Source organism: Corylus avellana, chromosome ca6 (assembly GCF_901000735.1).
Source record: "Corylus avellana chromosome ca6, CavTom2PMs-1.0".
In the NCBI taxonomy this organism is placed as follows: domain Eukaryota; kingdom Viridiplantae; phylum Streptophyta; class Magnoliopsida; order Fagales; family Betulaceae; genus Corylus; species Corylus avellana.
This window is the reverse complement of record NC_081546.1, coordinates 4,164,430-4,178,450: the sequence shown is the minus strand read 5'-3', so window position 1 is coordinate 4,178,450 and position 14,021 is coordinate 4,164,430. Positions and strand designations below refer to the sequence as shown.

The 14,021-nt window shown below is 38.9% G+C and overlaps 1 protein-coding gene across 1 annotated transcript; it reads right to left on the bottom strand.

Annotated features, from left to right (window-relative positions):
- Positions 1-1,640: 1,640 nt before the first annotated feature.
- On the bottom strand, positions 1,641-6,379 carry LOC132183696 (putative laccase-9). The gene is made up of 7 exons (XM_059597074.1): positions 6,250-6,379; positions 5,928-6,079; positions 4,834-5,078; positions 4,521-4,646; positions 3,012-3,609; positions 2,177-2,535; positions 1,641-1,940 (listed from the first exon to the last, which is right to left on the bottom strand). Exons 1-7 carry the CDS (start codon positions 6,343-6,345, stop codon positions 1,738-1,740), a joined length of 1,779 nt encoding a protein of 592 aa, XP_059453057.1. The 5' UTR covers positions 6,346-6,379; the 3' UTR covers positions 1,641-1,737.
- Between the last annotated feature and the right edge of the window lie 7,642 nt (positions 6,380-14,021).

Sequence of the window (14,021 nt, the reverse complement as noted above, 5' to 3'; positions counted from 1 at the left end):
GTTGGATATGGAAACTACCCATTTATTCTGATTGTAATCTCCTAATAATTTCTTTCCATAATAGTTTGTATTCATTTCCATAATGGTTTCTCTTCTCCAACTCTCTCTTCTTTTGTAGATCTTTACCACCAGTGTATTCCTATAGTTGAGAATTTTCTCTTCTTAAAGAGAAATGATTGGTGCCCATATTTCTCTCATATTCTCCTACAAATTCAATAGATCACCAGTGTATTCCTATAGTTGAGAATTTTCTCTTCTTAAAGAGAAATGATTGGTGCCCATACTCTCCTACAAATTCAATAGATCAATCATTAGATTTGTGGGGTCCACATAAGTCCACAAATGTAATTATTGATTTGTAAGATGAGATGAAAAAAATATTGACACCAACTATTTCTCTAATTATTAGGATTGGTTGTGTTGGAAAACTTCCATGCCAAAATCACTATTTCCATACTTTATTTCCTATGTCGATTCCTTACCTCTAATAATCACCTAATCATATAATGGGTAGTTTAATCGGTTGACGGCCATGCCTCATGAAGCGGTAGTCCCAAGTTCGAATTCCCTTTTCTCCCTTTCTCTCTCATTATGCGGCCGTGTCAAAAATAAATAAATAAAAATTAATCACCTAATCAGTTTAAGATGGTAAGCCTACAAAATGGATGGGAGGTAGCTTCCTCATGTATGCACACTTCCATTATCTTTTCCTATACTCAGCCAATATACCGGTAATTCTGAATACTTCATTTTATTTTGTTTGAGTTATCAAGACGTTGAATATATATATATATATATATATATATATATGTCCGCACAAAAGGAGGGGGATTTAAACTAATGACCCCCGCTTCATGATGCATAGTTCTTAGCCGATTAAGCTACCATTTGTGAACTGGAATAAGTTATTGATCAACATGATTTTTAATTTATTTTCTACACAAGTTAAAAACCTTAAGAAGCGAGCAATTAGTTCACGGTGTACTATGCATAAATAAATAGAAGCTTTATATATGTTGAGAAAATTGAATTAAAATAACCATGTTCGGAGATTGATGATATCTTGGTGTCCACCCTCTATTTTTAAATTAAACACAAATAAAATAGTGTGTGTGTGTTTTTTAACCTAAAATTCCACTTAATTAATTAATTGAGTTTAATCACTATTTACAACGTACAAGGTGCTCTGAGTCTCTGAGCATGGAAGTTAGAAATTTAATCACTATATTATGGTTGGTTGGCATTTTAGACTTTTAGTTGCGAGTCTATGAAAGTTAGAAATCCATGTGAATACGTCACACTAACTTTTGCTCAGGGTTTGAAGGGAAGCTGCATAATCTTTGTTGGATTATGTATTAATTGTTGCAGGTCTGACAAGCAGATCAAATAGTAGCCACAAAAGGGTAAATTTTTTCGAGGAAATTTCTCTAATTTAATTTATTAAATTGATATCTATTCAAAATATATATGATTCTCACGTGCATTAGCATGTGAGACAAATATTAGCTTAATCAAATGAATTGAAGGAATTTTTTTTGATCGTATTTAAAGAAAAATGGTAAATTCTAACTACAAGTTTCTTTTCTATCACCTTTCTTAGCATTTAAATAAGTCAATTGCAGGAGAAATGTGTAGTTTTATAAATCTTGCTCTAATAGTAATTATGATGATAAGTTATTCAACTCATTACAATAAAACTACGATCTTTATAAATAAAACATATCGCTATCCAACTACCTAATTAATCATGTCTACTTTATTTTTATTTGATTTGCCAGCATGTCGGAGCCTAATGGTTGATGAATCGGCCGTACATGGAGGCATGTAAGGAGGGGGCTCTCTGATGCTTGTCTCGGGGGTGTTCCCATTTTTCACTATAAGAACAGTGTCCATACCCCAGCTTAGATGTCGATCCAAATGACAGTGCCATAGCCACACTCCTGCAACAATTTTTCTATTTAGTGCACATGATTAGACAAAATTAAATACATCGAATGGTCAACTCGTTTAGTTAATACCACGAGATAGGTTGTTCGAGCCCTCGCTCGACTGATCCCGAGTACCCAACAAGGATGGGTCACAAAGTGGCCTTCCGTACGTGTGTGTGTATATATACATCGAAGGTTTCACGTCATTAAAAAAGAAATTAAAAGAGAAAGTACTATAAGAAACATACCAGGATTACTTGCTTTGAATCTAATGGCAACCCATCCTTTCTTAGGCAGAGAAACGGTGTTCATCTTAGGAGGATCAACCAAATTGTAGCCTAGTGGGCCAGTCTCATTATCGAAGTTCCCCAAACCCGTCCCGACTACATAGAAGGTATAGCCATGGAGGTGCATTGGATGATCCTCCGATGCATCATACACAGTGGTACCCTGAAAAACTATCTCCACCTCTTCATTATACTCAAGAACCTTCAGCTTGGTCCCTTGGACTGTGTCTGTCGTATAATCTGGTGCAGTATCTGCTGTGAAGTTGAAAAAATCTGGTGGATAGTTCGGAAAATCTGTCGTGTAAATCCCACTTATGTTCCTGCATGCATGTGTATTCAAGCTTTCATTTCCTCATTATTTCAATCCTTTTTTTTTTTTTTTATGGTTTGAGATTTAAAAATATATAGCAATTTAAAAAGAGAAAAATCTAAAATTAATCTATGTGATTTAACTAATTTACAATTAACTCTATATGGTATCAAAATGAACTCAAAGGTCCTTAAGGTATGCCAAAAAAAAAAAAAATTAGTCCTTACAGTCAAATTATGTTCGCTATCTTAAGAGATTCTGATAGCGTGAAACGTTAGAGCCAATAAAATTGTAAGACTTGTTCTATTTAGGTCAGTATCACACTAACGTAATTTGTTAAATTAGTTGACAAAATTTGACTGTAGAGACTAAATTATCTTTTTGGCATATTTCATGGACTTTTGAGTTCTTTTTAATACCAAGGGGAGCTAATTATAAATTAGGTAAATCAAAAGGACTAACTTTGATTGGATTTCTATAACGTACCTGTAGTAGGCAAGCAGTACATCTGTGGGGGGGTTAAGCCAACTGACGTTGTTTAAGCTGGCAGCAAGAGTTGTTTCGGTAGCTCCGTCGTACTCGAAAACAGCGTTGTTCATAGAAACTGTTATATACATTCTGGTGGTTATGTTTTTGGGGACATTTACCGGGTGGTCTTGGTCGGCTAAGCTCCGGAGACGGCTCGTGAAGTTCAATGCAGGGCCGAATTCCTCGTATGACGGAAGGTTGGTGGGAAAAATTGGACTTATGGCGGGATCATAGCTGCCGCCGGTGTATTCAAGAATTGCTGTGGCATTTGTTTGGTCGTAGTCTGTGACATCCGCCCGAGCAGTGTCGTACTGTCTGGCTCCCACGTAATAGCGATCGTGAGGAGACTGGTTTGCTGTGACCAAAATGTCCATTGTTTGTCCCGGAGTTATCATTAGAGAACTGGTGACCACGGCTTTGACGTACGATCCATCCATTCCGACCACGGTGAGGTTGTGTTCGGCAATCGCAAAATACAGCTCTGCGTTCATGGCTGCATTCACTAAACGAAGAAGATAGGTCTTCCCATAATCTACTTGCCAACGGTATGTACTTTCTGCAAAACAATAATTTTTTTTCAATTTTTTTTTCTTTTTTTTCCAATTAAGGGATAAATTCAAAATTGGTCCTTGTGGTTGGCTTAACTTACGAATCACTGCATGTGGTAAAAAAAATAATTTACAGGTCCATGTAGTTGACCTAAATTACAAACCAGTCATTGTGGTATAAAAAACAATTTATATGTCCTCAAGGTATGCCAAAATAACAGTTTACTCCATGATATCAATTTCCGTTAAGTAAACTAACAAAATTTGTCACTTTGACACGTCATACAAAAAAAAAAAAAAAAGCAACACGTACATGTTATTATTAATTTCTTACTTTCATAAATGACAATTATGATTTTTTACATCATTTTACGACACCAGCTAAGATTATACATCAGCCTTTACTCCACGGCATACGGCTACATACAATAAATTAACATAATCTCTTATATCTCTAAAATTTTAGCCCGTCCTTAACCCTCCCTCATCTTCATCTTTGTCCGCCGCTTCACAAAATGCAACCGTCAAATTCTCGCAAAATGCTCACAAATTGTGGCGAGGAAGATGAAAATAAGGGAGAGTGACGCATGAAGTAAAATTTTGGGGATAAAAGAGATTAAGTTAATTTATTATAGCAGTATGACATGACATAGTAAATGATCTTGTTAAGTTACTTAACGGAAATTGATTTTAGGGAGTAAACTATTATTTTAGCCTACCATGAGAACCTATAAATTATTTGTTATACCACATGGAGTGATTTATAATTTAGGCTAACTACAGAGGTCTATAAATTATTTGTTATACCACATAGAATGATTTGTAATTTAGACCGATCACATTGACCGATTTTACATTTATCCCAACAATTAATTATATTCATTGTCACATAACAACCGTATAATTAATATAACTGTACCTTTAGAGCAAGGCAAGAAATCTCCCGGTTGGCCATTGATGATGTAAGAATCTGAGCGAGGAGTGTCGCCGCCGTCTTCCAGGTCCTCAGCAACTTCCTCGTTCACGTCACCCTTATACCAAGATCCTGAAAGTACGAAAAAAGAATTGCATTCAAATGACAAATTAATCAAATAATTTGTAAAATAATTAATTAATAATATATCATGGAATGTTTAGATACGTACAGATCTAGTCTATCTATACATGCATGTAGTTAAATTAAAATTTCTAAAGTTAAATTTTTGAAAACATAGTTTAGAACAAAACATTACCAAGAACGAGAATCTCTTCTCCATCGGGCTGGGGAAAGGGAAAACCAGTTTCCTTATTGGGCATAACAACAATGGCACCATGGACACCAGCTCGTGTCCAATCACTATGGGCATGCCACCAGAGAGTTCCTTCCTCATCGGAAAAACTGATCTCGTAAGTAAAGTTAGATCCTGCCGCTATTGGGCACTGCGTGATGAACTCTGGCCCATCCGACCATGGATTCCTTGGCTGATGCACTCCGTGCCTGTATAGTGTATGGTATAGTATTTGGTAATCACACTCTTAATATTATTATATTATATATTTTATATCTTTTATTATTCCGATATTTAACCTAATAACCTATATATATATATATTTATTTTTTATTTAATTTGTTTGGTGTTATGCTATGCCCCACCCAATCCCACCTACTTTTCGCGGCAAATAAGGTTTGAAAGAAGTGGAATTACAGTTAGAGCGAAGGGTTATACGACTATCCCACTAAGAGCCAGTGAAAGTGATGCTTGGAAGTTGGAACACAAAACATATTTATTTTGCCCGTTAATACTATACTTGTACGTACAAATATTTGTTAAAGTTAAACCAAACAAATATTCTGCATATTTCCTTCGTTAAAAAACATATTTCTACATATTTTTGTTCTTTGATTGTCATTTTAGTTGCTTGCTAATGGGTCTATATATATATGCCCTTTGGATTTGCTTCCGAGAGAATATCTATCAATTTTTTTTGTTTTATTTTAATTTTAATTTCAATTTTTTTGTTTTATTTTTTCCTTGTTCGAACCTATTTTTTAATATTTTTTATTTTTTTCAAGTTGATAACCATTCAAAGTTGACACATCACTAAAAAAAAACTTGGTGACGTGTTATGAAGTAACATGTCACCAATTGGTGACGTATGAAAAAAACCCAGTACTGTAGACACGTCACTAAATCCCAATTTTTTTGTAGTCGATTCAGAGATCAGAGGAATGAATATTTTTTTCTTACGCACGTTTTATTAAAAGATTGTGTAAAAAAATGAAATAAATATAGTATTTCTCTTATTTATTTAGAGTTGGAGAGAGAGAGAGAGAGAGAGTTATTACCAATGAATAGTTACACCAGAGTCTCCTTGATTATGGACATTTACGTACACAGTATCCCCTTTTGTTACCCGAATCACTGGTCCTGGAAGGCTTCCATTTACGACCAACAAGCTCTTGCTGCTGCACAACCTCGTAAAGTTGGTCTCCTTCAGCTACACATGATACATATAATTGACATCAACCAAAAAAAGTTCAAAAAAATTGGACTGAATATATATATCACACAAGCACGAAGCATTCATATATATACCAAAACAAAAAAGAAACAAGCTAGCTAGCAAAAGCATTAACGGACAGGAAAACGACAGATACTGGTTCTTACAATAAAGTCATGGTAATGGACGGTGGCTTGAGCCAAGACAAGGAACATCCCATGGAGAAGCAGAAGTCCAAGAAAGGCTGAAGGCATTCCCATCATCTCAGCTGAATGTTGATTCACTCTATCTGTTCGAACTTTTGTCTCACTGAACTTTCTTTGAAAGGTATCCTCTTATTTATATATGGAGTATATATGGTTAATTAGCAATTTAGGTTGGCTGGTTGAATGCTTGTTATCAGCTACTTTTGTATATATATATATAATATAACAACACTAGAACGTTGGTTGTAAGTTAGGTAGACACCTGGGAGGTTTTCTTTTCTTCTTTTTAATTATTTCTTTATTATTATTTACTATATATATATATATTCGGTTGGGGCATGCAGGACAATCAGAGACGGAGGGAGGGAGCTGGTCTCCCACTTCCTCAAAAAAAAAAAATTTTTAAAGTTGTAGATTGTTCGAGATCTGCTCTTCTTGAGATGGTAGATTAATCAATCATAAAATTTAAAAAAGCACGTGTAAATTGTAATGTTTATTCACGCCCTTTTTCACGTGTCCTCTTATTATATTGGATGAGTTTGGTCTACTGACCATCGATGTCTAGGAAATGAGACTTTACCCATTTGAGATTGAGATTTGTTCAATTTGTGTCCATTAAATACAACATTGCAACCAACGGTCACATCAATCACCGGTTGGGGCATGCAGGACAATCAGAGACGGAGGGAGGGAGCTGGTCTCCCACTTCCTCAAAAAAAAAAAATTTTTAAAGTTGTAGATTGTTCGAGATCTGCTCTTCTTGAGATGGTAGATTAATCAATCATAAAATTTAAAAAAGCACGTGTAAATTGTAATGTTTATTCACGCCCTTTTTCACGTGTCCTCTTATTATATTGGATGAGTTTGGTCTACTGACCATCGATGTCTAGGAAATGAGACTTTACCCATTTGAGATTGAGATTTGTTCAATTTGTGTCCATTAAATACAACATTGCAACCAACGGTCACATCAATCACCGGTTGATAAAGTGTCACTTTTACTGAAAAATGGGTTAATAAAGTATTATTTTTCTAAATTATAAGTTGATAAAGAGTGAGTGTATGTTGCTTGCTAATTTTACAAGAAAGAAATTAAATAATTATGCAATATATGTTACGAAATTAATGAACTAGTTTTTTTTAAAAAAAATTTCTTGAGTAATGTATCATTGTTATTTCATTTAAAAATTTTAAATTGCGTGACATCATATATATATCATTAGATGCAATAAAATAAAAAGGAAAAACTATCTTTTGCCCCCATGAACTACAACGCATTTTTAGTTTACCTTCATAAACTACCAACTGTTACACCCGACTCCTATGAACTATTATTTTGTGCTCAAAACTCTCATTCCGTCAATCAAAGGCCCCTTCCGTCAATCAAAGGCGTTAACTCAGATGGTCAAAGTGACAATGCGTTGTAGTTCATGAGGGCAAAGTGATGGATAGACTGTCTGAGTTAACGCTTTTGACTGACGGAATGGGGGTTTTGGGCACAAAATAGTAGTTCATGAAGTAGGGTGTCACAGTTGGTAGTTCATAGAAAAAAAGTATCAGGACGTTGTAGTTCATAGGGATAAAAGGTAGTTTATAAAAATACTTGCTATATATAAAATGCATCTTCGATCTATATTTCAAGTGAAGTAAAGAGCATCTGTAGTGATTTCTCTTAAGCATGGCGGATGATCTATCCACGTTATGGGAGAACTTTTCACTGACGAAGGAGGAGAATGTGGAGCTATCGATCGACAAGGTGGAGTTGCACGACGGGGTCACTTTCGGTCAAGTATGCGTGTTGGGGAAATTGCTGGCGGACCGCTTGGTGAGTAAAGAGACGATCCGTTCATCTCTCATGCAATTGTGGAAGCCGGCGGAGAGCTTTATGTTCAGAGTCTTGGGGGATAATCTATTCTTGATTGAATTTGCAAATCCTAAGGATAAGGAAAGAGTCTTGGAGGGGAGACCGTGGGTCTTCGAGGGAAACCTTGTTGAGGACTATGATGGAATTAAATCGCTATCCCAATATAAATTTGACAAGGCAGCTTTCTGGGTGAGGATGATAAATCTGCCTTTAGCTTGTATGGGCAGGGAGATCGGTCGAAAAATAGGTGCATCTGTGGGTGTGGTCGAAGTGGTCGATATTGATGCCAGAAGGATGGGTTGGGGAGAATTCCTTCGTGTAAGGATCCTCATAGACTTGTCGAAACCTCTTCTGAGGGGTCGGAAAATAAATATTGAAGGTAAGGCTACTTGGATCACGTTCCAATATGAACATCTCCCAAAGTTTTGCTTTCAATGTGGAGCAATATGTCATGGCAAAACGGGGTGTCCTCGGAGAAGCACTTTTCGACAGAAGGATACAATTGACTATGGGCAGTGGCTTCGGGCTCCTTCTCCCACTAGACGATCTGAGCGGAGTCACAGTAGGTTCCAAGCAAAAAAGGGACCTGCTAATTCAGCTTACCACACTATGGATGGGATTCATCATCGAGGGAGAAGGGGGAGTCAATCGGCCGGCGACGGAGAAGGTGGGGACGACGAGTCTCTAGGAGCGGGGAGTTCAAAAGTGCATTTTCGGAATAGAGGATTTTCAAGCGAAAATTATGGAGAGTATCATGGAAGTTATTGCGTGAGGTATGGAGAAATGGGAGAAAATAATGGAGGATCTGATTATGGAAAGCGACAGAAGCTTTCAAAAAAAGATTTTGGGGATCCAGCTAGAATGTCTGATACGTTGGAGAGTGATTCTCGGTTCACTAGAATGGAAAGTGTACGTGGCATCTTTAAGGAAAGAAAGCTGGCCAATTTGTATGAAGAGGCCACAATGCATGGATCGCCAAAGGAGGGTGCTGCATATGTATTTGGGCAGCAGCAGGAGCTGTCTATGGGTCAGGGGATTTCTCACAAGAGCCCAAATGGGAAGACGGGCCCACTTATATCTGATGTGGAAAAGTCAATGCAAGGGAATAATCTGGGCATTAATGGTTTATTGGTGGGTCGCACGAATAGTCCAGAGATACTTTTATCGAAAAAGAGAGACCATAGGGAACTTGATTTGCCCATAGAAAAATGCACCAGTCTAGTAGAGGAGCCACGAAAGAAAAGGAACTCAAAAGGAGAAATAAAATTGTCGAATGTAGTAGCAAAGGTTTGCAAATTCTCTTTGGCTAATACAACTAATGGTTCGGGGATGGCGGAGACTACGGTGCAGTCCCGCCGACTGCAATGAAGATAATTAGTTGGAACTGCCGATGGCTTGGGAACCTTCAGACAGTTAGGGAGCTTTGCAGGATAGTGAAGCAAAAGAAGCCCACAATGGTTTTCTTAATGGAAACCAAGTTACAAAAAGAAAAGATGGAGGTTATTCGGTGTAAGCTAGGCATTTCTAACATGTTTGTGGTGGATTGCGTGGGTAGGAGTGGTGGTTTAGCCTTGTTTTGGGGCGATGGAATTTTTGTGGATATTCAGAATTTTAGCCAACGTCATATCAATGGCTTGGTTAAATTGTCGTGTGAAGGAAATCCATGGAAATTTACTGGCTTCTATGATCATCCCGACGTATCTTAACGGGTTGAGGCATGGGCATTACTCAAATATCTAGCCCAAATGGACCCTATTCTGTGGGTCTGCATCGGAGATTTTAATGAAATTGTGACAACATAGGAAAAATGGGGTGGGAGTGGTCGGCCAAATAGCCAAATGGCAACTTTCCGGCAAACTCTAGAGACTTGCGAACTTTCCGATCTTGGCTATCGGGGTCCAAAGATTACTTGAAGTCATTGTCAAGAAGGTGAACTTCTTATCAGGGAACGGTTGGATAGAGGGGTGGCAAATTCCGATTGGAGGGAGCTTTTTCCGAACGTTGAGGTAATGGTAGAAGCCATAATTTGCTCCGATCATGCCCCGCTTACTTTATGTTTGTTTGGACATGGAGCGAGTGGGCATGGACGGACAAGATTTCGATATGAGGAGAGGTGGATATTGGAGGAGGGGTATACCGATATAATTCAGCAGGCCTGGGGAAGTAGTTTGAATGGCGGTATTGGTTGGGAAGGAATTGGGACCAAAATTGCATGCTGTCAACAGAAGCTTTTACGTTTGCAGAGGAGTTGCAATGGGGCAATACCGGATCAGGTTGCTGCCTTACAAAAGCAACTAATTGATTTACAAGGTCGGGTAGGTGTGGAGGTTAGCGTGGAGACCAAGACCGTGCAATCAAAACTGGAGGTATTGTTGGATCAATCCGACCTTATGTGGAGGCAGCGGGCAAAAATTGAATGGCTGCAGGGTGGAGATCGCAATACAAAATTCTTTCACGCCTGTGCAAATTCTCGCAGAAAATCCAACCTTATTTCCAGTATTTCAGACACAGAGGGGCAGCAATTTTCTTCGACAGAGGAGGTAGAATTGGCTTTTGTTAATTATTTTAATTGCTTCTTTACTTCTGGAAGTGTAGGTGATATGTCTCCATGTCTAAAACCGCTGGAACGACGTGTGACAGATGATATGAATAATACTTTGCTGCAAGCTTTTACTATTGAGGAAGTTGTCGGTGCTCTTCACAATATGGCCCCATTAAAAGCTCCGGGTTCGGATGTATTTACTGCGGGTTTTTTTTCAGAAGAATTGGAGTATTGTGGGGGAGGATATTTGTCAAGCGATCATTGGTACTCTTAACTCTGGTAGTATGCCTTCTTTTTTAAATTTGACAAATATTGCTCTTATCCCGAAAGTGAAGGATCCTACTTGTGTCACTGATTTTAGTCCAATAAGTCTCTGCAATGTTATGTATAAGTTGATTTCCAAGGTTCTTGCGAATAGATTGAAAAAAAATTCTGCCCAATATTATTTCGCCTGTCCAAAGTGCTTTTCTTCCAGGGAGACTAATCACTGATAATGTGTTAGCTGCGTATGAGACTCTTCATACAATGCATACACTGATGACGGGGAATAAGGGTTTCATGGCGGTCAAATTGGACATGAGCAAAGCTTATGATTGGGTGGAATGGAGGTTTCTGGAGGCTGTAATGTGTCGGATGGGTTTTGCTCCGCGATGGATACAACTCATGATGATGTGTGTCACCTCGGTTCAATATGCAGTTTTGGTGAATGGGAAACCATGTGGGCAGATTAAGCCGGAACGGGGATTGAGGCAAGGTGATCCGTTATCACCTTATTTGTTTATTATATGTGCAGAGGCTTTGAGTGCTATGGTGACGAAGGCTAATGGTGATGGAATTTTGACGGGAGTTCCAACCTCTAGAGGTGGCCCTCGGATAAGTCACTTATTTTTTGCAGATGATAGCCTGTTGTTTTGCAGGTCTAGTCTATCTCAGTGGGATGGTCTTACTAATATATTGAGGCTCTATGAAGCAACTTCTGGTCAACGCCTTAACAATAACAAGACTTCCATATTTTTTAGTAGCAATACCCCATTGGAGGTGAGGGAAGCGATTGTGGAGATAGCTGGGATACCTTCATCTCAACGGTATGATACGTATTTGGGGCTTCCCGCTTTGGTGGGCAAGTCCCAAATGGCAGCTTTCAAGGCCATTACTGATAGGGTGTGGAAAAAATTACAAGACTGGAAAATTAAATTTTTATCCCAGACTGGTAAAGAGGTCCTCCTAAAAGCAGTGGTACAGGCTATACTCACCGATTGTATGAGTGTTTTTCGTCTCCCGCATGCTCTATGTTTGGAGATAAATTCACAAATGCAAAAATTCTGGTGGGGTCATCAGGAGAATAAATCCCGAGTGCATTGGATGAGTTGGGGGAGTTTGGGTCTACCAAAAGAGTCCGGTGGCATGGGATTTCGTGACTTTACCCGTTTTAATAAGGCATTGTTGGCAAAACAAGCTTGACGATTGTGGTCTCAACCGGATAGTTTGGTGGCACAAATCATGCGGGCGAAGTATTATCCAAGGAGCTCAGTTGTGGATGCAAAAATTGGTCGAAGACCGTCGTTTGCTTGGAGGAGTATTTTGAGCTCTTGTGATTTGCTTCGGAAAAGGCTCGTATGGCGAGTGGGAAATGGTGAAAAAATTCGAATTTGGAAGGACATGTGGCTTCCAAATCCATCTACTTTTCGAGTCCTATCATCTCCCAAATTACTGGACCCGGATGCAACAGTTAACAAGCTTATAGATGAAGATTCAAAGTGGTGGAATGTGCATCTTTTGGAGAGCCTTTTTTCTAAAGAGGAGGTAAGGTTGATCCAAGAAATCCCGATTAGTAGCACCAATCAAGGGGATTCTCTTATCTAGAAGGGCACCAAAAATGGGGTTTTCTCAATTAAGAGTGCCTATTATTTGCAAAAGGAGATACTATCAAGGTCCCTGGCCGAATGCTCTTCTAGGGGGTGGTTTGTGATATTTGGAAGAAAATATGGACTTTGCCGGTTCCAGCTGTTGAACGGAATTTTCTATGGCGTGCATGTAAAGAGATTCTCCCAACCCGTGAGAATTTATGTAGAAGGAAAATTATCACGGATCCTCTCTGTCCAGTTTGCGGTTTAACAGTGGAGTCTGGGTTTCATATTTTGTGGCAGTGCCCTTCCGCTATGGACGTGTGGAGTATGGGTAGTAAAAAATTTCGAAAGAGTTTTTTTACTGGCCCGGATTTCAGGCAAGTGGCCGAAGCTATGTTTAACAAATGTGATCAGGAGGAGTTGGCACAATTTGCAGGCTTGGCTAGGAGGATTTGGCTGAGGCGTAATGAGGTTGTCCATGGTGGCACTTTCTCTCATCCGAGTATCATCTTACAGCGCACAAACACTGCCATCCAAGAGTTCACGACGGCCCAAAAGCGGAGGGAGTTGCTCGATTATCCCGGTGGAAATCAGATCGTGGAGGGCTGGCAGGCTCCGGCACAGGACTGGTGCAAAGGGAACTGGGATGCAGCAATAGAGAGGACCACTGGCCGGCTGGGGTTGGGTGTTGTGCTTCGGGACTCGAATGGAAGGTTCTTGGCGGCAAGATGCGAGATGAGAATGGGTTACCTAGCACCGGCAGCAGCTGAAGCGCAAGCAGCTCTCCTTGCTATCCAGCTCTGCCGAGAGTTGGGCTTTATAAAAGTGCATCTAGAAGGTGATGCTAAGGGAGTGGTTGATGTTGTCAATTCTGGGAACGTGGACACGAGCTGGCTGGGACACGTAGTTGAGGACATTAAGTTGGAGTTGAATTCTTTGGCACACTGGAAGTTTACTTTTGTTAGGAGAAAAGGGAACCAAGTAGCCCATTGCCTTGCTAAATTTGCTGTGCTGAACTGTATTACAGATAGTTGGAGTGCTATACCTCCTACATGTATTAGTGATTTGTTGGTGCTAGGGCAAACAGCTCTAGTTGCTTGAAGTTTCTAATGAAAAGTCGCTTATTTCTTCAAAAAAAAAAGTGAAGTGAAGAGCACTTCAAAAAAAAAAAAAAAAAAAAAAGAGAATCTTTGTCCAGGAGAAAATCGGAGGGGTAAAATTGTCTTTTAAAAAATAAAATTACAATTTTGCCCCTATATTTTATAATAAGCTGCATGCGTAATATTTATTTGCTTGAGTTTAATATATATCTGGTGCAACGTGGTGAGGTGTCATGGATGGTTGGAATTTTAGTTGGAGAAACCCACGTGAATCCGTGATGCTGGTGGCTCTGTGGAGGAAGATTTGGCTCCTCCTCCTCCACACCTACATATTATCTACATTCTCAAGCAGCCGGTTGATTAATTAATTGATTGATCCT